General features: G+C 41.7%; 1 protein-coding gene across 5 annotated transcripts; it reads right to left on the bottom strand.

The window, feature by feature from the left end:
- Window positions 1-6,103: 6,103 nt before the first annotated feature.
- PTGR1 (prostaglandin reductase 1) lies at window positions 6,104-27,435 on the bottom strand. Of its 5 annotated transcripts, none has more exons than XM_064402686.1 (11): window positions 27,327-27,435; window positions 18,016-18,165; window positions 17,255-17,390; window positions 15,356-15,401; window positions 14,603-14,662; window positions 13,210-13,377; window positions 10,843-10,960; window positions 10,420-10,575; window positions 8,798-8,903; window positions 7,651-7,769; window positions 6,104-6,761 (listed from the first exon to the last, which is right to left on the bottom strand). In XM_064402686.1, the coding sequence occupies exons 3-11, from the start codon at window positions 17,358-17,360 to the stop codon at window positions 6,651-6,653; spliced, it is 990 nt and encodes a 329-aa protein (XP_064258756.1). In that variant the 5' UTR covers window positions 17,361-17,390; window positions 18,016-18,165; window positions 27,327-27,435; the 3' UTR covers window positions 6,104-6,650. The 5 variants fall into 5 exon arrangements, with proteins under 5 accessions (XP_064258756.1, XP_064258752.1, XP_064258754.1 ...); XM_064402682.1 differs by having other exon boundaries at window positions 17,255-17,361; XM_064402684.1 differs by having other exon boundaries at window positions 17,255-17,361; window positions 18,016-18,110; window positions 27,327-27,377.
- Between the last annotated feature and the right edge of the window lie 75 nt (window positions 27,436-27,510).

The following is a 27,510-nucleotide window of genomic DNA, read 5'->3' as shown; positions in this document are numbered from 1 at the left end:
GAGTATCACTTATGGAAAAGCTAGACTTCCTGCTGCTTATGCAGATAATGTGGAATGAAAGAGCTTCTTGTCTTTGTGGTAGGAAACTCACCCATGACTCAGCCTTACACTCACTTCACAAGCATGCATGAACTTCTCAATGGCTCTGGAGGACTGGGGGCCTTGAACAGCTTAATGTATGTGTTCCTAATTTGAAACAAGATTTTTCTAGTCCAAGAAGTGGCCACACCCTTTACTTGAAAGTGAGCCATCAAGGCTCTTCTTGGATGTAAGTTCTGAGTTGTGATTTCCATGAGAAGAACATGGAAAATATTTTCCATGTAGTTCTGGCTATTTGACTAAGAGAAGTGCAGCTGTGTGTTTGAACTGCTCAAAGGTAAATGGGAAACCACTACTCCAAGTGGTGCCCTGGACAGACTCGTGAGGAGAGAATATAATGAAGCTGTAACAAGAATGTACTATGAACACACACTATCTGCAAACAAGTGTTGCTTTTGAAAGCAGTTTCTGCATGGCCTATTTATTCCCTTTGGGCAGTAGCTCTGAGCAAGAAAGGTTTAAAAAATTCCTGCTGAAAGTTCCAGGTGAAGTTCAATAAGAGGCCCTGGCATCCCACTTAATCCTTAAGAAATAATACTGAGGTGTTCTGCAACATACAGTATTTCTGCTGAGGCAAGACCAGACCATGTTGTGGCAGGGGAAAGGTGCAGTCTGTGGTGCTTTGCTGCTTATGTATTGAGTTGAACTTAATATTTGTTTAGTTTTGTAATAAAATGCTCTGCAGTAGCCTTGGACAATCCAGGTGACAGTGGAATTCAAGACATGAGTGGGAAGACCAGAATAGCTGGAATACTTGTGCTGAAGCAAGGGGTGCAAAGCAGTTCTTAAAAGGGCAGTGAGTTCAGCTTCCTGTGCTGCAGTATCCTCCCCTCCCAAGAACTGGTATGTAGGCATACTGTGATGAAAATAACTTGCATAGGCTAATTTGAAATATATTCTTTAAGGCTTGACTCTTTGAGGAATATGCAGTGAGAATATCATGTTAGGTAAACTTTCTCTTTAAAGGAAACAACACATGGTCCTCAAATGCAAAGTTATGCCAGAATTTGACTGTTTGTAGTTGGTCCTTGTCATTACAGGTGATGGAAAGCAAAGCCTATGCTTTGTTCTGGTTATACATAAGGAGCCTGGTTCCTAGAGCACAAGTGCCCCCATACTGGGAGGAGAGAACTCTAGTTCGGGATGGGAATTGGCTTGAATCTTTCAACAGGCAAGGACAGGGTGGGTGTTTCAGTCTTTAACCAGCCTAGGTATAGCAAATAAACATTTTGTTCTAAATGGAATGGGTATGAGTATCCTTGCTAAAGCCTAGGGCATATGCCCTCCCACAAGTATTAAGTAACGTTACTTCATAGAGAGCTGGGTAGGTGCATTTTTTGTTTGTTTTTTTGTGTGAAGGTGTGAGGCCAGTATTGCTATGTGCCAGGCAGTAGCACAGCATTCACTCTTTCATCTTGGCTGCTTTGATCCAATGATCTGCAAAGATGCCTGTAAGAGGGATGAGAGTAGGTAGCCAACTGACTTGAATGTTTGGTAGACTTGATGTACATGACAGAGAAAAAACAACATGGAAAGGTTTCTTTTGGGAATAAGGGTTTCAGGAAGAAATTCTCCCCTCAGGCAATGACTGCAGTCTGTGTCATTTGGCTATGAAATAGTTGGGATCTGTCCCTTGCTGTCAAACAAGAAAAACAAGATATTTTAGTCTGCAGGCCTGTTATGTAGCTTGCTTATAATGGGCTGGCCAACAGGAAGAGAAGTACTTCCTTGAGTACAGCAATTAAAACACATAGCTGGAATAATTAGGCTTAATGAGAGAGGACTAACATGAAAGGAAGGGCCAAGGGATCACAGTGAGTGGACATGTGAACTATGCTTGATCAGATTGCAGTGGAATAGTGACACTCCTTACCTCCATCCAGGGGTTCTGAAAGGGCTGTTGCATACTTGGAGAAGCGTATGTCATGCACGTGAGGTGCTTAACCACCCACATGTCTCCCATCTCTTGCAGCAGTCAACCTAACTGCAACTCCAGCTAGCCATCTGCTTTCCCTTCTTTCCTTGACCTGAATGGAGACTTTAATTCCCCCCCAGAATGATTCTAGTAAGAGTGTTGGTAATAATTTCAATATTTAATTTCTTAACTGTTCATACATTAAAACTAGCTGGATCTACCAAGCTAAAAAATTACATATATTTTTTTACCAATGCCAACAAACTGGCCTGGCAGCTCCTCTGTGTTGTGCTCTATTGGCATGCAGCTTTCAGCCACCAAAGGAATTGGCTTGAGGAGCATACTGTTGAAATCCTGGCTGGATTAACTCTGTTGTGCTAGTCCCTGGCCCTTGGTGAAGGGTGGGAGAGTCTGACCTAGTGAAGGTGTCTTACAAGATGCTTTTTCTCATATGTTCTTGTTCCTTTCTCACTACCACTATAGTTTAGAGCTTTTATTTAAACTCAGGTATCACAGGGCTTGGCTTTGGCCATTGGTTAAGTCCCCTTTGGAGCTGGCTGTCACTGGGTCTATCTGATGTGGTGGCAGCTTCTGGTCCTCACCAGAAGCCACCCCTGCAGTAAAAAGACCTTGATAAGAATGAACTGGATGAGTCTGAGAAACTTGAAAACACCTGAGGAGATAGTGGAGATGGACATCCACCTGAAATGCAATTTTCCTCCTACGGTCCAGGTTGGTAGACAGACAAGGTGAGGGAGGCATGGGAGCTGCATGAAGTTCTATTTATACCTGCAGCTGACAAACACAAGCTTGTGCCATGCAGAGCACCACAAGGTGGCCACAGCTGTCTGTGGGTTTTATACACGTGTATAACAGGCAGGCTCTCTGAATGCCTTGTGCTTGTACCTCTCTGACAGTGCTCGGGTGATGGTTGTACCTTGAGGTAATGGGCTAGAAGGGAATGCATGGGAGAAGGTGGGCTCCTACTATCCTGGTGGCACCATCTGCCTGGCTTACAGGAATTGCAGCATTTGTCATGGATGTAACAGAGGTATAAACAGACTCTAGGGAGTGGTGAAGCTAAGCATTAGAAGGCATAGAAGGAGGAAGAGTTTTAGACTAGGCATCTCCCCTCTACTGAAATAAATCCATGACATTTGCTCAGGGAGACAATGAAGTCTGGTATTTCAACCTTTGTTTCTAGTTCCTTTGAGAGGGACACTTGGGGGAGAGCTAGGACACACACCATGAACTGCATCTGTTAATCCTGCTGATAAGGGAAACACAATGGGCAGCACTATGCAGGATTGCTGAGCCCACACTGAAGTAGTGATGATGGGTTGACGATAAGGACAGGAGTCATCTCCCTACACTGTAGGTAATGCCCAGCAGCAAGCTAACCTGTCTGGAGCAGATGTGGAGGTGAACAATTAAAGTAAGGGATCATAGAAGCAAAATAAAAGCAAAGGATCAGAGGTACGGCTTGCTTGCTCCAGTACAGGCAGAGGTGGTGGCAGGTTTAAGGCTGGATTTGACCCAGTGGGGGAAATAGATCTCACCTCATATGAAATGGATGCTGTGGCTGGGCCATAGTGTCTTATGATCCCTACTGTGGGCACTGACCCTGGGGGGGACCATGAGAGCAGCTCATCAGGCAGCAATGGATTCCAGGGATAGCTCCCTGATTTCAACAACCCACAGTCCTTTGCAACAATTCCCAGTGCTTCCTGAGGCCCACTTTGGTGTGGCAGGCCACGGTGAACTCCTCAAGGAGGTACCCACTATGTCCTGAGCTCAGGCAAGTTATTGTCACCAGCCCCAGTTTGATGTTGCTTAGGAACAGGACATAAAAGTTCCATATTTATGAGCCTGGAACAACTCTAGAGACTGCTTCATTTTGCACAAGCAAGCATAAGGCATTAAGCAGTTAAGCCACCATGCTAGAAACAACGATATGTATAAATGAAGAGCTATTTAGCCAATACATTATGAAGCCTGCAGCTCTTCACATTTAAGATAACATACACTCTTCCTCTTGCTCTCGCTCTCAAATATTACATCCTCAATTAAATGGGATAATACAGTCTCAAGAATCCCGCTGCCACCCTACTTGCGCACTGTAACTTATATAGTGGCACAAACATGACCATGTGGACTGGAGAAAAACGGCAGAAAAAGAGCAGAGATGAGTATCAGATAACCACAGCTGCAAGGTGATTGAAGAATGACCACTGCACCCTGGGCTGAACTGACACCCTTTCCATCTTTGCAGACACATGCAGTGAAGAACTGCTGAACTAACCTAGCCCCAAGCAAGCCCTTGCAACACCTTCTGACAGCCAGTGGGACCACTGGAGCTCACCCCTTCCCAGCAAGCCTTTAAGATCAGCTGCAGAGTGATAATGTTAGAAGAGGGGGTGCCTGGCAGAGGGCTGCTCACAGGCCCTGTGCAGATGTCAGAGGACAGGCTGGACTGCCTGCAAGGGCTCTGCCTCTAAAAACACACAGCCATGTACTGGCAGAAAAGCCAATCCCAGCAACACATTGCTGCATCTTTGTTCTAGGCTGGACCTTGGCACCTTGTTAACTTCATTACCCTGACTGTACTCATAGGATTAGCCTGCTTCACTAGCAGGGCAAAACAGAGAGACCTTCATCCTGCCTTGGGCCACTGCCACAAATAAAAAAATGCAAAATTTTAGTATTTCCTTTTTATTTTCAACATGTGGAAAAATCCAGGTATTGTTCCAGAAACTCAGAACTTTGAGGACAATAAGGCTCACAGTAAGAAACTACTTCAAGACCTCCAAACAGTGCCAGACAATGAGGGATATAATTGTCATTATTCATGTAGTGGCAGTGCTCCTGATGTGTAACAGAAAACTTGGATTTTCAGGAGGATATATTCCCTAGAGAAGTTCAGAGGCTTGGAGGTGTGTGGTGTTGATTTTACACAGAAAAGTTATATTTTTATGGTTAAACAGCCTTGCAAAATCAACTGCTATTTATGAAGCATAAAATCTGCACACAGCAAGGGGAATGTACAGATCAGTATTTTAGGAGGAAGCAGGCTGAGCCAGGATTGTTCTAACTGACAAATCTTTCTGCAACTCTGACCAAGGGACTCCATGTGGCTGTTCTTAGTTCATTTCCCAATCATCACTTTACTTGAAACAAGAGATCATTAATTCACAGGATTTAATTCAGTATTTTAGGAATTGCAAGCCCTCTGAAAATTCCTCAACAAAGAGATACCACACAACAGCACACTTCTACTCAGTGCATCTGAAACCTACTGACAAGAAGTTCCCTTTTTTGGTTTAACATTTTATGTAATATACAGTGGTATTAGTCCACAGATTTTCCTCAGTGGCCAGTGTAAAACCACAGCACTGGAGCTTACTCAAATTGTCAATTTATTCTCCTCAAAAAACACTATAAAGCTACCAGAACCTCCTCCTCACTTGTGCCAAGGTTCATTATTTCCCCAGTGGCCAGCTGACCTGCATTTCAGGGTGTGTTTTGTTAAGTCCGCTTAGCAAGTATTGTCAATCTGTATCTTAAGTAAGTGATCCCTTTTTGTTGACATGGAGGGCATCTAACCCTGGCACTGCAAAGATATTAAGGCTGCCTGGAATCTCTCGTCAAGGATCAGTAATGAAACCTTCAAACTAACAAAGAAGTCCTCCACAGTGACTGAAAATGGATCACCATTACCTTCAATGTCTGTCTGTATCCCATAGTAACAGGTCCTTGTTCTTTTTCAGAACATCTAAGATATCTACAGTTGCTAATCTGTGTGTCTCCTTTGTTTGGCACATTGTGTGTGCTGGACACCAGTTTAACACAGGGCGGGGCCATCATATTCATCTCACCTTCCCAGAGAGCCAGGGTGAACACTATGGCAAGGTCAGCCCCAAGCTTGGACACCAACAAGTTTCTCAAGGAAATTAGTAATCTATCCATATAATCTGCACTGAGGTCTGCTGGGATAAACAAGTCCTTGTAATATTTTAGCTCCTCTGTGTTAACCACAAGGAAGTGAGACAGAGAGAGTGTTCCACAAATAGAAGTATAACATAAGCAAAGTATATATTAAGAGATTTATTTTTCCTTTCCATATTCTCAGAATAACTAAGATAGTTACACTGTTTAATGAAGGAATTTTTTAAAAAGCCAGGCAGAGAGGAAGCTGGAATCCCCAAGTGTTGTTAGCTTAGCTTGCTCTCCGCTCCTTGATGTGGGTTAAAAAAATCCCCCTCGCAAAGTTCTGGGCCAAATCAATGAGTAAAAGTTAAACGTGCCATCAGTTAGGAAAGTTTTTCAAATTGATTTTTCTCTCTACAAGCCTGCTCATAGAAAGCTTCAAGCTACTATCAGATCTGTTACAGTTCTGATTTTCAGCAATTTTAAGGCACTTTGTTTTGTGTAGCTCTGGGAAGCAATTCTCAATTTCTTCAAAAGCAAAGCAACTGACTATACTTAGACTTATTAGCCAAATTATTAACAGAAGTTACCATCACTAAACATCTAGCAAAATGATTGAAACATACCGATCACATGACCTGACAAATGAATTAAAAGCATTTGACAGAATCACATTCTCCTGTGCCAGTCTCCCAGGAATATCTGATTTTCACGCTTTTACAATAGCTTTTCCAAGATTTTCTCCCTTTAACATTCCTATAAAAGCCATTGGCATGTTCTCAAATCCTTCAGTGACTTGTTCATGGCATTTCACCTTCCCCTGTCAAAAATAAGAAAGAAAATTGCTGAATTTTCATCCATCAAAACTGAATGAATTGCAGCAATATTTTCTCCAGCATATATATTCCATTTGAAACACGCATGCTGATATGCACCAGGATAATTGCAAAAGCAGGAGGGCTCCTGTATCTGCTTTTGTTGTAAAACCTTTTACTTGGAACCATAACAGGAAGTAAAACATACCAGGACAGATTTATTGCTACTTGGTCCCCAAACAGTTGACAGATACGGGATCATTTACCCAAACCAGACCTGTCTCTACCCACACAGAGATATGGAATTGCAAATCCAGTGATCAAAACCTGACCCATCCCAAAACCTCATGTTTGTAAAAGCTAGAGCCTCTTAACCTTTACTGTCACACTCACAAACTTCTCATAGCCATGAACTCAGTTACTAACTCAGCCTCCACTTAGAAAAATAAAACACAAGAAATTCCCTATTAAATCCCTTTAAAGCCCAGTTCCCAGTACTATAAATTCATTCTTGCCAGTAACTTCAGCAGGATACTACAATGGAAATCCTGGCCCATACTACAAATGACCGAATGAGAGATACAGGAATTATTCTAACTATGACAGTCTTCATTATCAGGTAAGTATTTTTTAATTATTCTGGAAACATGCTTCTTCAAAGCTTACATGTATTCTGGATTACATCTGAGTCTATAAGCTGATATCACACATCTCAACAAAACAGAAGGGATCACGCATATTTACTATAGTTTAAGTGTCCCCAAGAGTCTCAAGACATGGAGAAGGAAAGCATCATGCTGGGACCTCACCTAAACAGCCATGACAAGAGACCTCTTGCAAAGATGGACTCTGCAGTGTGAGTACACCTTACAAACAACTTCCTTCCTTCCTTACCTCCACGACCCACTTCAGCAGGGCCTGCAGACCTTCCTCCTGGCGGTTTCTCCATCGACTCACAATAAACCCTTCCATTTGAAGCTCTTTGAAAATCATGGGAACCTGCACATAAGGCCCTGCAAGAGAAAAGAACCAGCAAGCCACCTGCAATATCAGTTTCATTCAGAAAAAGTCCCAATGCATAAAGTGAGCTTTTAGCCAGTAAAGATCACTGGATCATTTTCTTTCAATCAGAAGCAACAGATATATTTTCCAAATATAATATCCAGCACAAAAGATTGAAGATTCATGGACAGATAGTCACCTAGGGAGACAAAGGCCTGATCCATAAAGCTGTGGAGCTAAACAATTCTGAAAACAGTTTCATTCAAAAATAAAGTGGCCTCTGCTTCAACTGAGAGACTTAAGCTGAATCTCAAAAGTACTGTTTTAACACCTTGTTTGATAGCCTGATAGGCTCTATGCTCTCTCTAACTCTCAGGATCTAAGTTATAAATTCTAGAAAAACAGTTTCCTCAGTCACAAAAATGTCTGATAGTCTCCTCATTAACAAAAGCCTGTTCCATTTTTTTATAGTGATCTGACAGTCCAAAGCCGGTCAGCTACCACAGAGAATACAGTCCTCCTATTTATTTTAGAAGGCAAATCTGGAAAATTTAATGCTATTGAAAATGAATATTCATTCAGCCACAAGTCTCAGCAGTTTTATTAGCAGCTGAAATCTTACTGGGAAAAAAAACCAACAATCCAGAAAGCTTAAGCTGCATCATCTAAAAACCTTAGGGAAAACCATTATCTCATCTTAAAGTACATGCTACTGTATGAATGGCATCATGACACCACACCTGCCTTCTGCTGATCTCTATCTGCATAGGGCCATGTGGAGTCCTGTTTTAAGTATCTTAGCCACTCCTTCATTCCAAATCAGCTGATGTTCACCAGAGAGGTGAACAAGGAGGACGAGTGCATGTACACACAAGGAGCATGGTCCCAGTGTCCCACATATCCCACAGCAGTAGTTAGTTACCGAAATATATACAAATATATACACTTAAAGGCACAGGGAAGTAAACAGTAGACTGCCATTATGTATTTCTGTCATCACCAAAGACAAAATAATTTTAGATACAATAAAGGCCCTCACCCTTCTGAGGCACAGAGTCATTGTACTGAGAGATAGCGCCACAGACTGCAATCCTTCCATATTTCTTCATTTGGTTGATAGCAACACTGGCAAATTCTCCACCGACCTACAAGAACCAGAGCATGTGCAGCATTAGAGACAATCCAGTGCATTAGAGACAATCCAAAATCTGCCAACATTGTATTATTGCACCAACAGGTTCATCTGGGGGAAACGACTTCCACTGCTCCAAAGACTTGGTGGCTGCAGAAACCATTGGATTTACACAGTGCTATGAGGACTCAAATCTCACTCTTCTAAAAATTAGTTATGAATGTGTGGAATTAGTTTTAATTCCAAATCTGTCTCATGAAGCTTGGTTTGGAAGCATCAGGAAGGACTAGCACATAGATCTCTCCTCCTAAGGGTGCTAGGAAGCACCAACTCTGCTTTTCCCACGGATCAGTCTGCAATTTTACATCTTTACATCATGGTGATGTAAACTTTTTACTTTATGGTTCTCATCTCCAAAATAGGGATGTGCTGTGAAAAGAAGCTTTTAATAGTGAAAAGCTGTGAGAAAATATACTGCTGTGAGGAGCTCTGCAGAAAAGTTAGAAGTGAGAATGAAGGGAATGGACATGACCATAAAACCTATTTAAGATCTTAGCAGCATGGGACATGAAATTTGGAAGGCTAAGGCCAAGTGGCAGGAGCTCCTGCCACAGAGACAAACACTTTGACACCAAACATTCCTTTCAATTGCCAGAGAAAGGCAAAACACCATAGCCTTCATCCCTGGGTTAGCAGAAGCACTTCTGAAAGAAAGACACGCTAAAGAGGTGATGATGGTTCTTTTAAACTGGGTAGCTAGCCAGGGAGTTTAAGGACCGTATATCAGCTAACACCCCCGTGGCGGGTATGATATTATCAGGTATGATAACGTATGTTAGTTGTGGTAGGAAATCCAAAAGAGACAGGGGTAGTTCTTTATCTTGAAAGTGAACTGACACAATTTAACTGCATCCATACTATTAAATTTTCTTAGCTTCAAAACAAGATGTTCATATTCAAACACCTATCAAGAACAGTACATTGTCCCTATTAATTCCAGCTATATTTGGGAGATGTCACAAACTTTCTGAGGGCTGCTCCAGTAGATTTGCAAGTAGGCCTTGCTACTATTTTGTTTACAGGTACCAGTACACCCTTCACCACCACATAATGTGGAGCCATCCACACTCAACTCCCCTTTCAGCAATAGCAGAGAACTGCCTGTGGCCGAAGGTGGGGCCAGGAATGGACTGAATCAGCTTCATGTTACTATGACCCTCACTTCCAAAAATGTGCCATGCTTCTGAGAGAGTGAAGTAAAACCTCTCTTCATTTACAAACTGTGCCAACAATCCAGCTTTGCCTTTTCGTTTTTGCTCTTTCTGTTACTGCTTAACTCAGCTGCAGAAATATGTGTGGGAAGAGAACAGAAAAGCAGCAGGCTCCTACAGAGACCATTGCTTGATTAAATGAATCTCCATATTGAAATCCTGGCATAGACTTCAAATAGATGATTACAATATTGAGTTCCTGCTACAGTTTAAAGAAAATGACAGCTGCTCAAGGCAAGGCCATCTCTCTGCACTTACATTGTCAAAGAAACAGTCATAGCCATCAGGAGAGGCTTTACGCAGTGCTTCATCCAGAGATTTAACAGTCTTGTAATTAAAGGCTTCATCAAATCCTATTTTTTTCAGATAGGCAACCTTGTCATCTGAGCCAGCACAGCCAACCACTTTGCAACCCTGCAAGGAAAGGAGAAAATCATTCATAAACATCCCCTAACAACAGAGGCTCAGTTGGGCTCACCCTTAAAGTAAAGCTGTTGTCAGCATATGAGCTCCTGAAACATCCAACTAGATTTGCTATGTTCTCGGGAGCTTTTCTATCTCAAGACCCTAGTGTATGCATGCCTTCAGGGATGCTTGTCCTACTGATCATTCATGGCCTTGTTGCCCTGTTTAACAGCTATGTCTTCTCAGCAGCAAGTATGAGCAGTTCAAGCCACTCACCCCAATTTTAGCGAGCTGCCCCACCACAGAGCCCACAGCGCCAGCTGCAGCATTAACCAGGACTGTCTCTCCTGGCTTCATCTTGCAGACCTCCAGCAGACCAAAATATCCAGTGAGGCTGCAAAAAAAAAAGGAAAGACTGTTCGGTGAGGAATAAAAGATGACAGACAACCAGATGTGACTTGATCACACTGATCCAAAATATTGTCACCACCAGAACAAGATTAAGTTTTCCTATATTGTGAAATACAAAACTTATTGTAATCTTCTTAATTTGGCTTTTTCAAAGCCATCCCAGAAAAAAAACCCCACAAATACACTGCTGGGAAAGAAGTTGTTGAGGCAGAAGTCTCTCTAAGGTGAAAACAGTTTTCATTGTGCTCATTAGTCAGAAGGAGAAGCCCAGATAACTCTGTGACAACTCAGTTACCCACTGCAAGAGATAGTAAATGAAGTGCAGACAGAGGTTGGTTGCCAGCTGGTATCTACTAGATTAAATTATACTCTGCTGTAGTTCGTTTGGGGGGGTGCACCCCGGGGTGTCCCCAGAGGGCCCCTAGGCTGTGGGTTCGCTGGCTGCAGCAGGCAGGCAAGGAGACTCCACACGGCTTCTGAGGGTGCTGATTAGATGAGGGTTTATTGGGGTCCAATTCCTGGGAACCGCATGGTTACTGAGAGGGAAGGGGAAAGGGGGAAGGAGAAAGCCTAGGGGAGGGAAGGGCCAAGAAAGGAGGAGAAGGGCTAAGAGTGGAGAAGGGTTAAGAGAGTGACTGATTTCGCAGCTTAAGAGGGGAATTCGAAGTGGGCGGGAATCAGACTTGTGCCAATGGGATTACAGATACAGGATGGTTGAGGGCAGGACCACAGGCTTAGGATATACCATACCTTTTGGAGGGGTGAGACAAAGCATACCATTTAAATAAAATGCAATACTACAATACTCATCACAAATCAAAGCTGGCAGAAAAAGATAAAAAGGCTGAGAAAAACTTGCTGAACTGATGTGCTCACTGCTCCAGAGGACTACTGTGCTATGGCTACTAGATGAAACACAGAATTGTTAAGGCTGGAAAAGACCTCGAAGATCACTGAGTTCAACCTTTGATCAACTAAACCTTAGCTCTAAGTGCCACATGCAGTTGTTTCTTGAGCACTTTCAGGGACAGTGAATCCACCACTTCCCTGGACAGTCTGTTCCAATGCTTGACAATCTCTTCCGTGAAGAAATTCTTCCTGATGTTGTCCAACACGAACATCCCCTAATGCAGCTTGAGGCCATTTCCTGTTGTCCTGTCACTTGTTACCTGCGAGAAGAGACTGACCCCCATTTGGCTACAACCTCATTCAGGTAATAGAGTTGTAGAGAAGAGTAATATCTCCTTGAGCCTGTTTTTATCCATGCTAAACAAGTCCAGCTCCTTCAGCTGCTTCTGATCAGACTTGTGCTCCAGGTACTTCATCAGCTCTGTTACCCTTCTCTGCATGTGCCCCATCAACTCAAAGTCTTTCTCGTAGTGAGGGACCCAAAAATGGAATCTGTACTTCAGGTCTCACAAGTGCATTAGTAATCTGTAGGAACCACTAAAGTAGCTCATTGACTGGCCCAGAATCCCACAGAACTCTTCTAATTTCTAAATTCAAGCTCAGAGCTTCCCACATGGTCCCAACTGAAAGAGCTAACTGAATTGATCTGTAAGACATCTAGAAAAACATGCATCTTAACTGACATTAAAATGAAATCTGAGAAGTTCTCTACCACACACAATTTTACAATCATTTTGCAAACCCTCCAGATCATTAGGACTGCCTAAGTCCTGATCTCCCATAAAAACTACAGAGAATGCAGTAAGAAATGCAAGCAGATGACTGAGAGTTTCCAATAGTACATACAGATTCCAAAGCACAACACTTCTGTCTGCTGCAGTGCAATTTAAAGAACATCTATTTTGCTGCATGATACAGCATCTGTCTTTTGCATGTTGGGATTCATTCTGGAAATACAGTGATAGCAACTGAGCCCAATCAGTAAAAGCAGAGTCATAGTCCAGGTGCCAGCGAAGTTTGAGACTTTCCACTGAGGTTAACAGACTGAACTAGATTATTTCCAGCTCTTCCTGGATCCTCTTTCTGACGTATTACAGCTCCTCAAGGAGAAGCACGATAATCTCCAAGGCAACTCTTCTCTGATGTTGAGGATGGGCTAAACTTCATGCCCTATACAGGACAAGGGCATCTAGAAGCACACCTTTTTTACCAGTGCGAATAGGCAGTATGGTGGTAGAACAAGACAAAGGTCAATACAGACAGGAAGAAATCTCCTGCACACTAAAATCCAGGGGATAGTTGCCCTTCCATCTCCAAACTTACCCTGGCATGCCAACTGTTCCAAGAGCTAGAGATTTCGGGAGTGATTCCGGCCAATTGGAAGGAAGGAGTTGTAGGTCTTTCCCATCAGAGATAAAATGAGTTCTCCAGCCCCTGTTAGCCACGACAAAGGCCCCCACTGTGAAAGCAGAATTTTTGCTTTCTACAACCCTGTTTAAAAAAAAAAAAAACCAAAAATAAAACAAACAAACAAAAAAACCCACCAAAAAACAAACAAACAAACAAAACAGGAACAAATCAATACTGGCTCTTCCATTCTTCCTGTGATTCAGGAAAGAAATATTTCACATCATGATTGTTAACGTATAGCTCCCAATGCTGTAGGTGTCAAGTGACTTTCCTGAAATGTCCACAACCTCTTATCATGAGGGAAATACGGGCAAGATGATTTTAGATTCAGCCTCGCCCACAATAAACCAAATTTTCACACAGAAGTGCCAACTGTTTCTTTGACTAGCACCAATTTGGTTTGAGATCAGGCTTCTGTGAGTTAGAATGCAGGAAAGAGGATGCTGGGATTAAAGCATGGAACAGCAAGGAGTTGCTGATAGGCTGTTGTTCTCTGCACCTGATTTAAAAATTGAAGATCCTGAAGATGGAACCTCTTGGGTTAATGAAACCAGATAAAAAACAACATTTAAAAGAAGGGAGATATCCATATCAGCACCTCTATGCCAAATGAAAATTCCACTTTCTTAGCTCAACAAGAAAACTGTGTTGGAATGGGGTAGATAAACAACTTAGAATTATTAGAAACAGCTGGCCTTCTGTTCATCAGACTTGGTTGTTAATTTATCCCAGCCCTCAGTATTTCTGCAGAGAAACGCAAGAGTCAAAGACCACAGATGCTCCTAGGCAGCAACTTACAGGCAGCACAGCAGGAACAAGCCAACAGAGGGAAACATCAGTGCAGCTACATTACCACAAGCTTGAGACAAGGATGGATTTAAGGTTATATAACCCTTTGGCTCGGGCTGTATCTTTGGTGATGCAGAGATATTTTCAAGTGGATAGATAGTAGATAGCATGCATGGTTGCAGACATGCAGCTACTACCACATGAGGTTTTAAAATGTGAAGTTCAAAATGTGTGCCAAGTACAATGGTTGGTCCTTTACACTTGTAAAAATTGCCTTTGAAGACATTATCACCAGAAACAACATACAGAATTTATCATAGGTCTATATATTCTCCAGAAAGGCAAAAGAGATTCTTAGAGGAAAAACATTCCAACCACTTACAGGTAAGAACATCAGTAGCAGAAGTACATAGACACAAGTCAAGGATGGGTAACATAGGCTGCAAATGTCTGGAGTGTCAGCACATTCCTGGTGTGATCTGCCATGCACACTGATAACAGGAACTGAAAGTCTTACCTGGCAACCTGCGTGCCGATCATTATGTCGCCTTCCTTCATGTCCCTTCGACTGTAAGGTCTGCAACACAGAAAAACACAGCTTACTGCATGCAACGTTAATCATGCTCCAGACACACTAGGAAGTAGTAGCAACTGTTTGACCCAGAAAGAGAGCATCTGTTGTTGACAGATAACAATTAGCTTGTCATTGTAACACCATAACCAGATGTTTTCCAGAGCCAGCTCCTTGGGTATCCTGGGCAACAGTGCTGGGGGATGAAAGCATTAATCTTCCCAGCATGGTCCATCACTCCATAAAGCCTGAGACTCAGAGAACTATCTCTGAATTTAGTGTCCTCAATGCCTCTTCAAACTACCCAGTCTCCCTGTGCTTCAACTACCCCCCCTACTGGGTATACCAGCAATAAAATGTCCTTAAATACAAGTTTGCTAAGTTAAATCAAGCAGGAACTGCTACGAGGCTGCATTCTCATTTGAGTACATTGCATTCCAGTTGAAGACATGACAAGGAACAACAGTTGATTCCAAGAAAAGTCTAGGGCAGCAGAAATGTTACCCCAACATCTAGCTAAATCTGGCACAGCTCCATATATTGAGTCTTGTAATTCACATACATTTTTTTAAAAAGCACACAAAGGCACTGGGACAATGAGAACAGCAGTGGGTGCTGCCCACTGTTGTTTTGATGTTTTAAATGGCAATTCAAATGAAGCGCTTCAGTCAGAAATTCAGAAAGGACAAAAAGGTATACCTCATGTAAGGATCAACACTGAGAAACACTGATTCAAGCAGCAACTCTGTAACAAAAGACAAAGCAAATTCCTGGATATTAACAGTGCAGTAGAGCATAGTTTCCACAAGTCAGTCTTTCAGCTAAATTGATATGAACTCCTGACAGCTCAAAACCCCTGTATCCTGTCTTTGTTTAGGAAAAACTTTCCAGAAACAACTACGACATTCTTTAATTTCGGGTTATTGGTATGCTGTTGAAAAAGAAAATTTCTCCAGTGTAACTTTAGCATACTATCTTATTTTCAACCTTGCAATTTTGTATGTGTCTTCTCTTTCTACAGAAAAGTCAAGCAGCCAGAATTCCTAAACAAAATTCTCATTTAATTTCCATGTATATAAAATGTCATCCCATGATTCAGCCAGAAGAGGGTGGCACAGGTCAAATACCAAAAACCAATTGGCTGCCTTAAACAGAAGGCATTAGTTTAGCTTTTCTAAATAGCCTAATCCACTTTACTGTCTCAAACAACGCTAATTCTTAGGAAAGACATTGTTAAACATGTTTTAAACTTCTCATGTACACAGCACTTTTAGTGGTTCATCTCCACCTACTAATGTTTTTCATTGCTTGTGCTGCAGCGGTCTAGCTGGAAATTTACTCAGATATCTAAGTACCTTCCCATTACTCAAGAGTGAGCAGAAAAGCCATGTAACATAACAAGGAAGGCCAGTGCCTTTAGAAGTGTCATTGCAGTGTGAACTTATGCCTCTTTTTGCTTTAGGGATTAAAATATGAAGGAAAAAAATACTCCATGTTCTTAAATACCCACATGCATTAAATTTTTAAGTATATCCGCAAATGTAGGAAAAAATCCATTTTCAAACATTTAAGTTGTAAACATAATTGGTACTTTAATGTCCTTCTGCACAGTTCCTTCTACACACCTTTTAAAGTGTGGCAAATTTTGTAAATGACAAGTGGTGGGATGAGTCTCAACAAAATGCAGTACAAATGTCCATGTGAAACCAAAAATCAAAGTTCATTCTTTTATCTACAGCTCTTGCTATTGATATGATGGTAAATCATCATATTCCTTAATCTTTTCAAAACAGAGAAACGCAGGAATAAAAAATGTCTTTCTTTTTCTATTTATATTCAAACTCTCTTCTTGTTGCAACAGATCAAATAAGATAAGGAATGCTAACAAAAAAATAGATTTTGAACGAAGGCAGAAATCTTGCCATCTTTCTTCTTCAGCCCCGAGGTCTTTCAACTGCAGGCTCATTCCCACTGCAGGCACTCCTTTCTCCCCAACCATTATTCTCAATATTTTCTCTATCAGCATTAAGAACTCCACTGAAAACGTACTCCTATAGGGTACCGTGTTCTCCATCTTTTTCCAAAGGATTTTGAAAATTAAAGTAGATAAAAACATTTTACTAGTAAAGCATGTAAGAAACGTAATACAGTTACTTCATTGGTTCTGACTCACAGTCCACTTCTCTTTTTCTGCATTAAATAAATTCTCTTCCCCTTGTGGTTGTTTGTTTTGAGGCCACATCACTTAGGTGATTTTTTCCATTTGCAAACACATTTGAATGCCTTTGTCATCAGATAGCAAGTGTGACTAGGCAGCAGAAACTGTGAAAGGTAGGCCCCAATTGCTGTGCAATGGACTTAGAATTCAATCATTGTTTCTAAGGGCCTTATCAGAAGGCAAAGTGTCTTTGAAACCACCAGCCCCATCAGTATGCTTCTTCAGCAACTGTCCTTCTCCCTTAAGGGGAGAGGGTTGTGACAAGCCAGCAATTTTTGAAATTCCAAAGAGAAACATGCAGTTTTATAGATCCACAGCCACACATCAGCAATCATATAACCTCCAGAAAAATTAGTAGTAACAAGTAGTGCTCTGCTCACCTTCATCCTTTAGATTTGGTAGCTCTATCTTTTTCAGGTCAAAGTCACTGGTTTTGGGAAAACCATCAAAATGCTTCTTTAGAACCCATGCCTTGGCAATCACCATCCTGTGTACAAACAGACAAAGCACACCTGTCTAAGTGATGCCCAACAGTGCTGGGCTGCTCATGGGGCTGGCTTAGATTTCATCAGGCATAATACCTATCTCAATAATGTGCCATCACACAAGAAAGCTTCTGCTTGTCTGTGGTAAAATCACCAGGTTAAGAAAATGTCAGAAAAGTACCCTTAACGCATTAGCAACCCAAACCTTCCTGTGACCTGGCTGACCTCTCTGCCTGCTGGCAGCAAGTCCTCATGTGCGAAGTCATCCTAGCAAAATGTACAACTCCCACTCTAAAGATAACTACAGAAGGAAAATCTACTAGTTCTAGGAGGAAAAAAATCCCCTTAGAAAATAAAATTTAAAACTGATGTCTATTGTCCCCATTACCTGAGATGTCTACTGAACCTAAACTTTTACAAGCTTAAACCAAATGGCAAATGAGAAAGACACAGGTAAGCAAGATCTTTCTGTGACACTCATGTATTGAAAGAAAACACTTCCGCATTTGCAAAGCTTAGAGCTTGGAATTGGGAGCACTATTATCCATACAAGACAGAAACAAACAAATTACTTCCATTAATTCTCTCCTCACATGTCCTTTTCCCTTCTTTACACCCAAGTGAATCAACAAGAACAAAAAAAGAGAAGTTTATACTTAGAGCAGGCAGGCGAAAACTGGGTCTTCTGCTGACAAGTCAATAACCTTCTGCGTCCGCTCAGTCACTGGCTGGACTCCCTCAGTCACACACACTGATAAAAGATGAAAACGTCTGCTGTTGGTAGGTACCACCCTCAGTACATTTCCCTGGAAGTAAGTAAACATAGCATAAGGCACAACCACTATGATTCACCTCCCACCCATTAAGATTTGAGACCAACCCCTTAACCCCCCCACCCCCGAAGTTCAGTGCCCAGCCAGCTGCACACGTATGTTGTCAAGGACCCAGTGCTAAATGCATAAAACCCGTGATTCTAGAGCCCACAACATACTGCAGTCGGGAGACAAGACTATCCATCACAACAGGAGTTTCTTCAAATTACATTTTACCCATCGAGCCCTGAAACTCTAAACCTCTGTGCAGAAATACCTAATTAAAAATTACCATTTCATTGCTCAATTCATACTTTAACACAGCAAATACGTTTGCCGCTCATGGTGTGTGCCCTGACATGTTCCGTTCTCAGCACAAGGAGAGCTTGCGTGGCTAAGCCTCTATCTACGAGCCACCTTAAGAAACAATAGCAATTTTGGCATTTTGCCCCAACTATGTTGCAATGAAGTATGTGGCAAGGGAGAAAACTCTGCAAGGGACAGTCTTCAGCTTTTGTTCTCTTTGTGAAAACTCACAAGTACAATATCAAGGGCGAAAAGTGTAAAGAAACCAATATACAGTAATAAAACCCATGAAGACAGAAGTACTAATTAGTACCAAGGACCTGAGGAAAAAAAAAAAGGCAAAACGAGTTTAAAGATGCACATGCAAGGATCAGGGAGAACAGGGTACTATTTAAATAAAAAAGTCTGTCACCAAATCCAGAAACTAATCAGCACTTGACAATTTTCTGTGATGAAACAGAAATATTCCGTGTTCTGCAATGACAAAGAAACGCAACGAAAGCGAAGGTTTCCTGCACCACAATTGTGTGCTGGGGAAATCATCTTTCACAAAATGAAGTATCATCAAAATCAAAGCATTCCACAGTAGGTAAGTGGGTCAGCATTTGTATCTGCTGCTTTTTGCTTTGGTATCAGTAGTGATTGGCTGTAACAAAAGATACCGTGACACAGCAGTACCAACAAAGCAAAGCGAGAAAACATCTTTACAGGAGCAAAAGGTGAATTCAGAAAAACACAAAACTGATCCCACTCACTAACTTACACTCATAGGCATTGAGAGGGATTTGTCCCACCTGTGTGCCCGGCATTCAGATAGATACCCAAGTGCTCCAGCCAGGAATGACCAGGGACAAAGGGATGCTGGCTAGGCTGGCAGCCATTCACTGATGCGCCATTTGTACTCCCGGGAGCTAACAGTGATTCAGAAATGCTTTGTCTTCCATCCTGTCACATGTTTGTGAGCCATCAGTACTGACTGCCTGCTTTTTGTCTCTTTTGTCTGTATGCCTCCAAGGCTCCAGCCCTGTTCTTTACTGTCCCGCTATCCTACCTTAGTAGCTTGAATCTTCACATCTGAGTACAGGAACTTGTTAGTTGCTCCGGGCCGTCCTCTGTTTTCTCTACCTGGCCTTTCAAACGTGCTGTAATCATGACGATCTGCAAATCTACGTGCCATCAGTACTGGCCATTTCTGTCTCTCTTCTGTTGTTTCTCCGGGTGCTTCCACTCAGCTCTCCTATTCACATGAATCCTCACCTTCCTATCAAACATCCCTACTTTTTGGAATACACGGGCTTTCTCTGCAGAGCAATTGCTTAGGAACAATACTGAAACACTAATTTCACTAAACCCTTTTTTGTTATATTTAGGCCTAATTTTGGAGACAGGACACTATTTCTGTCTACTATTTATCTTTTTTCTACTGCAATCACATTCTTATAACCACTTCAAGACTAGGAGACTTTCCTGTAGGTCATAAAACAAAAAAACCAAAAACCCAAATCAAACAGAAAACAATACTTGATTAGTGGATCCACAAACTAATTTCCAGGTTAACATACCAAGATGATTTTGTATGTTTAGATATAGAATTATAAGAAGTGATAAGGATTACATTGCCTAAGCATATTAAATAACTCCAAAGGACAAACAGCAGTGAAACATTTGTCGGTTCCAGCTAAATTTTACTGAACTAAGTATGTCATAGCCACAATCTCAGTTCCAAGAACAGTAAACTGCTCTTGTAAACTGCAATACTACTTTGTTTTTAATGTCAATAGGTTTGAATAATACATTTCTTTGACATTTAATTATATCTCAGTTAACCAGGAGTTTTGTGATTTAAAAAAAAATTTGTAACTAACTGCATTTAATTAGCTGAAAAAGTTTGACTGTGATTTTAGCTGGTTTTGATTTAGATGTATGTTTGCTGAGTGTCAGTAGAAAACCCTGAGAAATTACCTCACTGTAACTGCAGGAAGGAACTCCATGGACCCATACCTCTTAGAGAGCCTAATCAATAGTTGAAGAACAAAATTCAATAAAAAATTTTTCAATGGTTATCAATTAACCAGAGATTAATTGGAAGTCATAGAACAAGAAAGATAAGGAGTCAAAGGTCTTTACATCCCAGAAAACTTGACTAACACATTGCAGGCGCAGTAAGGGAGCCATTTTGTAGCTGAGTACACCCCAGAAAACTTAATCAATAGGAATTGTCTAACCAGGACAGTAAATTTGATAAAGGACTCTTTAGCTGGATAAAACTTGGGTTATCCATTCAACTGAGATAGATTAAGTGTTCTGGAAGTACTTAAAAGAAACAAAGCACATATACCATGATGCAGTAAATTAGGCAGATTTTTCAGAGTGTCTATAAAAAATCTGGAATGTTATAGTGTGTATAAATGCCTGAAAAGTGTTGTTTCTTTGAACATATCTCTGCAAATAAATTCCCAAATGTTTCAAATTTTGACTCAAAATTGTTATTAGGAATGTTCCTCTAGCAGAGTTTTGCTGGTAGAGTTAAAACTCTTTGTTTCACTTCTGTGTGTTTTCTGCATAAAGTGTTTCACAGACCATTATAATCATTACAGTAAAGAGACTGCTATGATAACTTGAGAACGAACAGCCCAGTCTTTAAAAATAAGGTGATGCATTTCTGCTTGATTTTCTTGACAAAAAAGAACAATCAAAGCCTTTGCTGAAATTGAAGTCCAAGACAGCATTTATTCTGATGTCCTTGAAACCCTCCCTGCGCTGTGGTCTAGCCCATCAAGCTATCAAATAATAAAGACTATCAAGGAAAGAAGAAATGGATTGAGAAGTCCTGGCTTTTTGCACTAACAATATATGTAACAAAGTAAGGATCCCACCTGCGTTCAGACACTGCAGTTGCTGCAAACTGCAAAGCAGCTTCACACAGGTAATCATAGCTCAGTTCCCAAAATCAGCATGAGTAAGGAGGTTCACAATTCAGGGGAAAATGGAAGAGAAGAAGGAAGAGGTGAAAACTGGAATACCATAATACATACTAGCAACTAGAAAAGAAGACACAGACAAGTCTAAGAAAATTGAAATAGTTTCAATAGACTGAAGAGCTAATATACCTGAAATCTGGGAATCATCACATTAAAGCAGAAAAGCAGTAAAGCTTTCAAGACAGCATGAGTCAAATCAGAAAAGTTTACCTTTCTTAAGTAACCTCAGCTGTTATGCATGATTGGTGTGGTATGATTTCCTAGCCTGCACTTGCCCAACCTTGCCCCTAACCTTGAGGACAAAATCCTTTTAGAAACCTGTCAGTTACATGAGTTCAATTCAAATTTTGGGTTAGCTTAACAGCTCATCTTCCTGACAGTCACAATTTGCAAGATATGATTGTGGTACTCTTCCTTTTATCTCCATTCTGAAGCAGCTACACATTGGAAGAAAAGGGTGTGAATAAAAGCTGAGTAAAGTGTATCTCAGACATAAATAGTTTGGTTTAGATTGGTTCTGAGGAGAAATTCACCCATCATCACAACAGCACACTTTTTCTGGTAATCATCATCTTATATATTTTCTTCCCCCAGATCTAATTTATTAATTTTCTGTAGGCTTTCAAAACAAAGTGCCAGTAACCAGCATAAGGTTAAAGGCAAAAAAAAAAAAAAAAAAAAAAAAACCAAAAAAAAAAAAAAACCCCCAAAAAAATCGACGAAACAAAAATACCACCAAAAAAATAACCACAAAAAAATCAACCCACAAAAAACCCCCCAAACTAACATAAAAGGACTTCTTGGCAGTAGATAAGGGAGTAATAATCCAGAGGCTACCTGAGGACTTCCCAAACATACAAGGGAATACCACACATATAAGGAATACCAATTACCTGGGAGTGAATATGACCTCAAATTCTATGTTCTTACAAACTTTACCAAAAATTACCTGCTCTTCCCCTCTGGCTTAGTTCTTACAACTCTTTCACAATCATATTTTTTTTTTCCCTGTTGTAAGAACAAAGTAACAGCAAACCACTCTCATGCTACTTTTGGCAGAGACCATACTGTAAATATCCACGCAAGCATGACACTGCATTATGAAACAATAAGGCTGCACCTACACTTATGCAATACTATCAAATCTTGGAAGAAGGTCAAAGATTGAAGGTGACTAGTTTTCATTCTGCTAAATGACTGTGCTAGCCTGCACTTTGTTATCAGGCTGCAATTCCAACAGAGGTTCAAAGGAGCAAGTTCACACGAGAAAGTGAAAAGCGAAGTCAACACCATCACAGAAATAGGTCAGCTGCATTCAGCTCTCAGAAATTGCACATAAAGTAAGAACTTATCACTCTCTACAGTGATCTGAAAGGAGGCTGTAGCGAAGTGTGGGCCAGTCTCCAAGTAATAAGTGACAGGATGAGAGGAAATGAGCTAAAGCTGAGCCAAGAGAGATTTAACATAGGTGCTATGAAAATATTCTTCAGAAAGGGCTGTAAAGCATTGGAACATGCTGTCCAGGGAACTGGCGGAATCACCATGCCTGGAAGTCTTCAAAACACATATGGATATGGCACTTGAGGACATGTCTACTACATAGACAAACTACATTCATTTACTGATGAACATGGTAGTGCTAGGTTGGACACGATGATCTTAAACATCTTTTTCCAGCTTTAGCAGTTCTATGGGGTGCAGCAGTTGACGTAGGCTGACAAACAAAGCTGAAACTCTTAAAGGGCCAGCTGTGCTTTCCCAGTCACTGCATAGCACCCTAAACTTCTTTTAGACACTTTTTTTACTTCTGCCTTACTTAAATGTTGATAGAGGACAAATACCTGCTGTAACATCAATAAATGCAAAATTTCATCAAAGCTGTAAAAAACATCCTATAGCTCAGTTTCACTTCTTAGATTTGCAGCAACAGGCCTGTCACTGCCCCACAGAGAGAAATGTTTAATCTGCTTGATTTTACAGCTACCAAATAAAACTTTGAGTATTTAAAAGCATAGATTTCTACAAACATTAAACACCCCCTTGCAGTGTACACATCTGCTAGAGCATAGTGACTAAGTGAACTCGGAAGGGAAGTGACAAACTTCAAGCTCGTGTCCTCAAGCACCAGTGATCTCTCTGAAGACCCCTGCTGGATTTCTGTAATATAACAAGGATAGTTTCATCATTGAACAAGTTCCTGCTTCTAACACGCACAACCAACTTCTCCCTCAAGATGGAACTTGCTGCTCAAGCCTGATTAGCATATACATACATCTGATCTGGTATTTGTTACCCATTATCTTGTAGTATTAAGGAGACTGATAAATGAAAAATTAAAGGGAAATGAGGAAAAAAAAAGAAGAGGGTCCAAGGAAACAAATTTTAAGAGTGGAAGCACAGATCAAATGACACAAAGACACATGAAGCTGTATTATTTTGAAAGATAAAGATTTCACAGTATCTTCAGGCAACCTGTTCTAATATCTGACCTTGACATGGTTTGCAGGAGGAAATCTCAGGGCTCTCCATGTGCCATTGGAATACACTGTTTAGCAAACAACATTTATCATCTCTTACCATGCATTCCTCTCAGATGAGGTGGGTTCCATCCTCTTAATACTGTCCTGCTAAGCAGCTAAAGATGGCAGCAGAAACAATAGCTTTTGTTTCTGGATACTGAACAAAGCCATTTCTCTCTTGGTTTTCCTTCATCATCTTGGGGACTCTACACTGGATTTGTTCATGTGTATCAGGGACTGTCTTCTACTAGGGAACTGAGAACGCTGGATGCAGCTGGATCCAAGTTCAGGGTAGTGGGAAAAGATTCTGGTCTTCCAGGTCATGATCAGATCTTTCATAAGTATATCAAAAATTATTGCTTGTAATAGGCTGCCAACTGGACTTTGTCCTGTGGTGGACAATCCTCCAATTTAGGGACAAGTTTAACTCACCAATTTGTCTCTGAGGTAGGGCTAGATGAACACTCACATTTACAGACCATAGGAAATATCTCAGAGCTCAAATCTATGACCAGTGTTGATCAGTGAAAAGGGCAAATCTGTCAGGTGTCATGTCACTGCAGGATGGCTTCTTTATCATGATTCTGGGACCCCTAGGATGGCATTTTTCATAGATGCAATCCTACCACTACACCTTCACTTATAGTGGGAAACACTTTGCTACTCCAGTCCCCACCCTGCTGTCCACCCACTCTAAGGGTATGGAAAGAGAGGTGGTTTGCCATTGAAGACTGAGGCAAAAAAGGTGTTGAGCACCTCATCCATTGCTACTCCTTAGCCAGCCTTGCCTTTCCCACAGTGGTATGTGTGTGTATGCTTTCTTTGACCTCTGCTGTCAAAGTAACATACCTGTAGACACCTTCTTGCTGTTCTTCACACTCCTTGTCAAGTTCAGCTCCAGAGGCGCCCTGGCTTTTCTCAGCCCATCCATACATAATCAGATTCCCAATATTCTTCCCAGATACTTGTCCCTGCTTCCACTGCCTCTGCATGTCCTTCTTGCCTTTTTGTTTGACTCACTCATGCTGATTTCTTGCCTTCCTTAAACAATTTCTTGTGACTGGGGATCACTAGCTCTTGTGCTCTATGGAAGGTGTCCTTAAAAATATGTCACCTCTTGTCCAAAAGAGCAGTTTCACAGAGAATTCTACTGAATAGCTCCTCGAACAGCTGGAATTTTGCTTCCAAGAAGTTTAATAATTGTTTTAATAACAAGAACAAAACTGCACCTAGATAGCCACCAGCTAAAAATATACTTTCCTTCCTCAAACCACGTGTTATACTAATTCCAATGTGCTAACTGCATGTTAAGTAGCTACAACTGGATTTTACATTTCTTAAAACGAGGCACTCAAATTTAAGCCTTATGACATCAAAGCTATTACCGATCTACTTAATAACTTATTTCTTAAGCAATTCTTTTTCTTTTCCATGTCATATGTAAAAAGGGAACAAACCTGGCTGTCTTTATAGGATGAAGCCTCTCACAACAGAATTGGTTCTGCTTTATTTCCATTTCCTTATTTGAGGCTGTGGTTAACCTGGATGGAAAAGGAACAGCTGGAGCAGGTACAGTACCAGCTCCCCAGCTGCCAGCTCCATCAACCGCACATTGAGAATGACTTTGGCCATTTGAAGAACAACCAGGTGCCACTTTCAGTGTAGTCTGAGCAGCCACCTCTAATGGGAACAAACCAGGAACCCTCCTGCAGGCAAGAAACACTCAAGCACGTTTGCCACAGCAGACAGATTCAAAAATAATTTGGGAATATTTTCAGTTTGCCACATAAAGAGCGGGCTGCATAGTTACACAGTTTCCATCTGATTCTTGTCCGAATTCAAAATAATTTTTCCCAGTATAGGTTCCAGATGTAAGCAAGCGAACTGCAGATAAGGGATCATCAAGTACTCTTGGCTACAGTACTTCCAGCAGCAGTGCAGTCACACTAATGCCTTAAACAGATGCAGCCAATATAATTCCTGAAGCAAGCACATGCACTATATTTTTTTCCCTTAATGTAATGTATATCGCTGGCTGGGGGCTATGTACAAAGCATGAAGGGAATGGGACTGCTAGGAACGTGCCTTGAGCTGTTTAATTTTCCAGCATCAGCCTCATTACATCATTATGACAATGGCAAGATGCCAGCAGCTCACATCTCATGCAGCAGACCAAGAACTTAATGTTACAACTTACTTTATAAGTTTTTTGACCAATCACACAAGGCAAAAAACACGTTGACAGTAATTCTATCCAACACTACAAGCAGACGTACCTTCAGTTAAAACAATGCTTGCTTATTTCAAATACAATACCTATTGTAAGCCTTAAAACACAACACACAGAGCTCGATTATTAAGCTTAGAACTTCCTAATATCATGCTAGATATACTTTTCTTCAGATTAGGGAGTTATTCTAGACAAGTGTTAATACACAGACCATTGTTTCATTTGTCCTTAATTTTCTGCTTTGTACATAATTTTTCTGCTAACTTATTTTATGGCTACTGCTTAGCTCTAATCAGTTCTGCTGTCTCTGAGGCCTGCCTTTCACAGCTTTCCCAAAACCCTCTGATTTTATGGATTCCCATAATGTAGACCTGTAGTCTGAATTATTTCGAATTACTGAAATAATATTAAACTCAGCAGTCCAGGACACTAAGTTTTACAGCAGACCTCAGCAGTAACACTGTCCAGCTGACAGCTTGAGCCCGCCTGCAAAGTCCTGGTCTATTCACACAGCACGACAAAAGCAGGCTCAGCGATGAGTAAATGCATCCAACCGACTTTGCTTTCCTGCTTGGACCAGTGCAGCAATCAATAGACAGCGACTGTTCTTCCAGTGACACGTACTCACACATTTTGAGCACGTTCTCCTAATTCTGCTTGAATGGAAGCATCTGTGTATAAATCATAGCAGCAGATTTGAACAGGCATAAATGGCGCTCGCGGTTTTTTTGTTTTTTTTTTTTTGTGTGTGGTTTTTTTGGGGGGGGGGAGGTTTAAAATTTTTTGGGGGAAGGGAGTGGCATAGTAGGAATGCGTGTACGAAGTACAGAGCAGCACTTCCTTCATTTTGATATAACTGCAGGGAGGTACACAGACACTTCCCGCCGCAGCCTGGAGCTAACGCTCAGGCTCCTCAGCTCCGCTACAGAACTGCCCACGAACGCCCAAGTGCATTCCTGTGCCTTCCCCCACCTCCCTCGGGGACCACAGGCCCCCAGCCACTCTCCCTCCCTGGGCCGGCTGCCACCATTTTCCGCCGGCTCCCCCCGCGTCAAAGCCGCAGGAGCCCTCTCCCAGTCGCGCCTGCCGGCCTGCCGCGCCTGCCCAGGGGATGCCCACCTTTCCCTCCGGCAGCATTCCGGCCCCACCCGCCTCTCTCCCAGGAGGCGCCAGGGGCAGCCCTGCACCGCCCCTCTCCCGCCGGGGAGGGCGGGCCGGGCTGAGGGCGCGGGGCGGCCGCCATCAGGCACCGCCCCTAACGGCTGCGGCGCTCGGCGCCAAAATTTGATCCTGGCGGGCAGCG

Source organism: Passer domesticus, chromosome Z (genome assembly GCF_036417665.1).
Source record: "Passer domesticus isolate bPasDom1 chromosome Z, bPasDom1.hap1, whole genome shotgun sequence".
Lineage (NCBI taxonomy): Eukaryota > Metazoa > Chordata > Aves > Passeriformes > Passeridae > Passer > Passer domesticus.
This window is presented reverse-complemented; position numbering and strand designations above follow the sequence as displayed.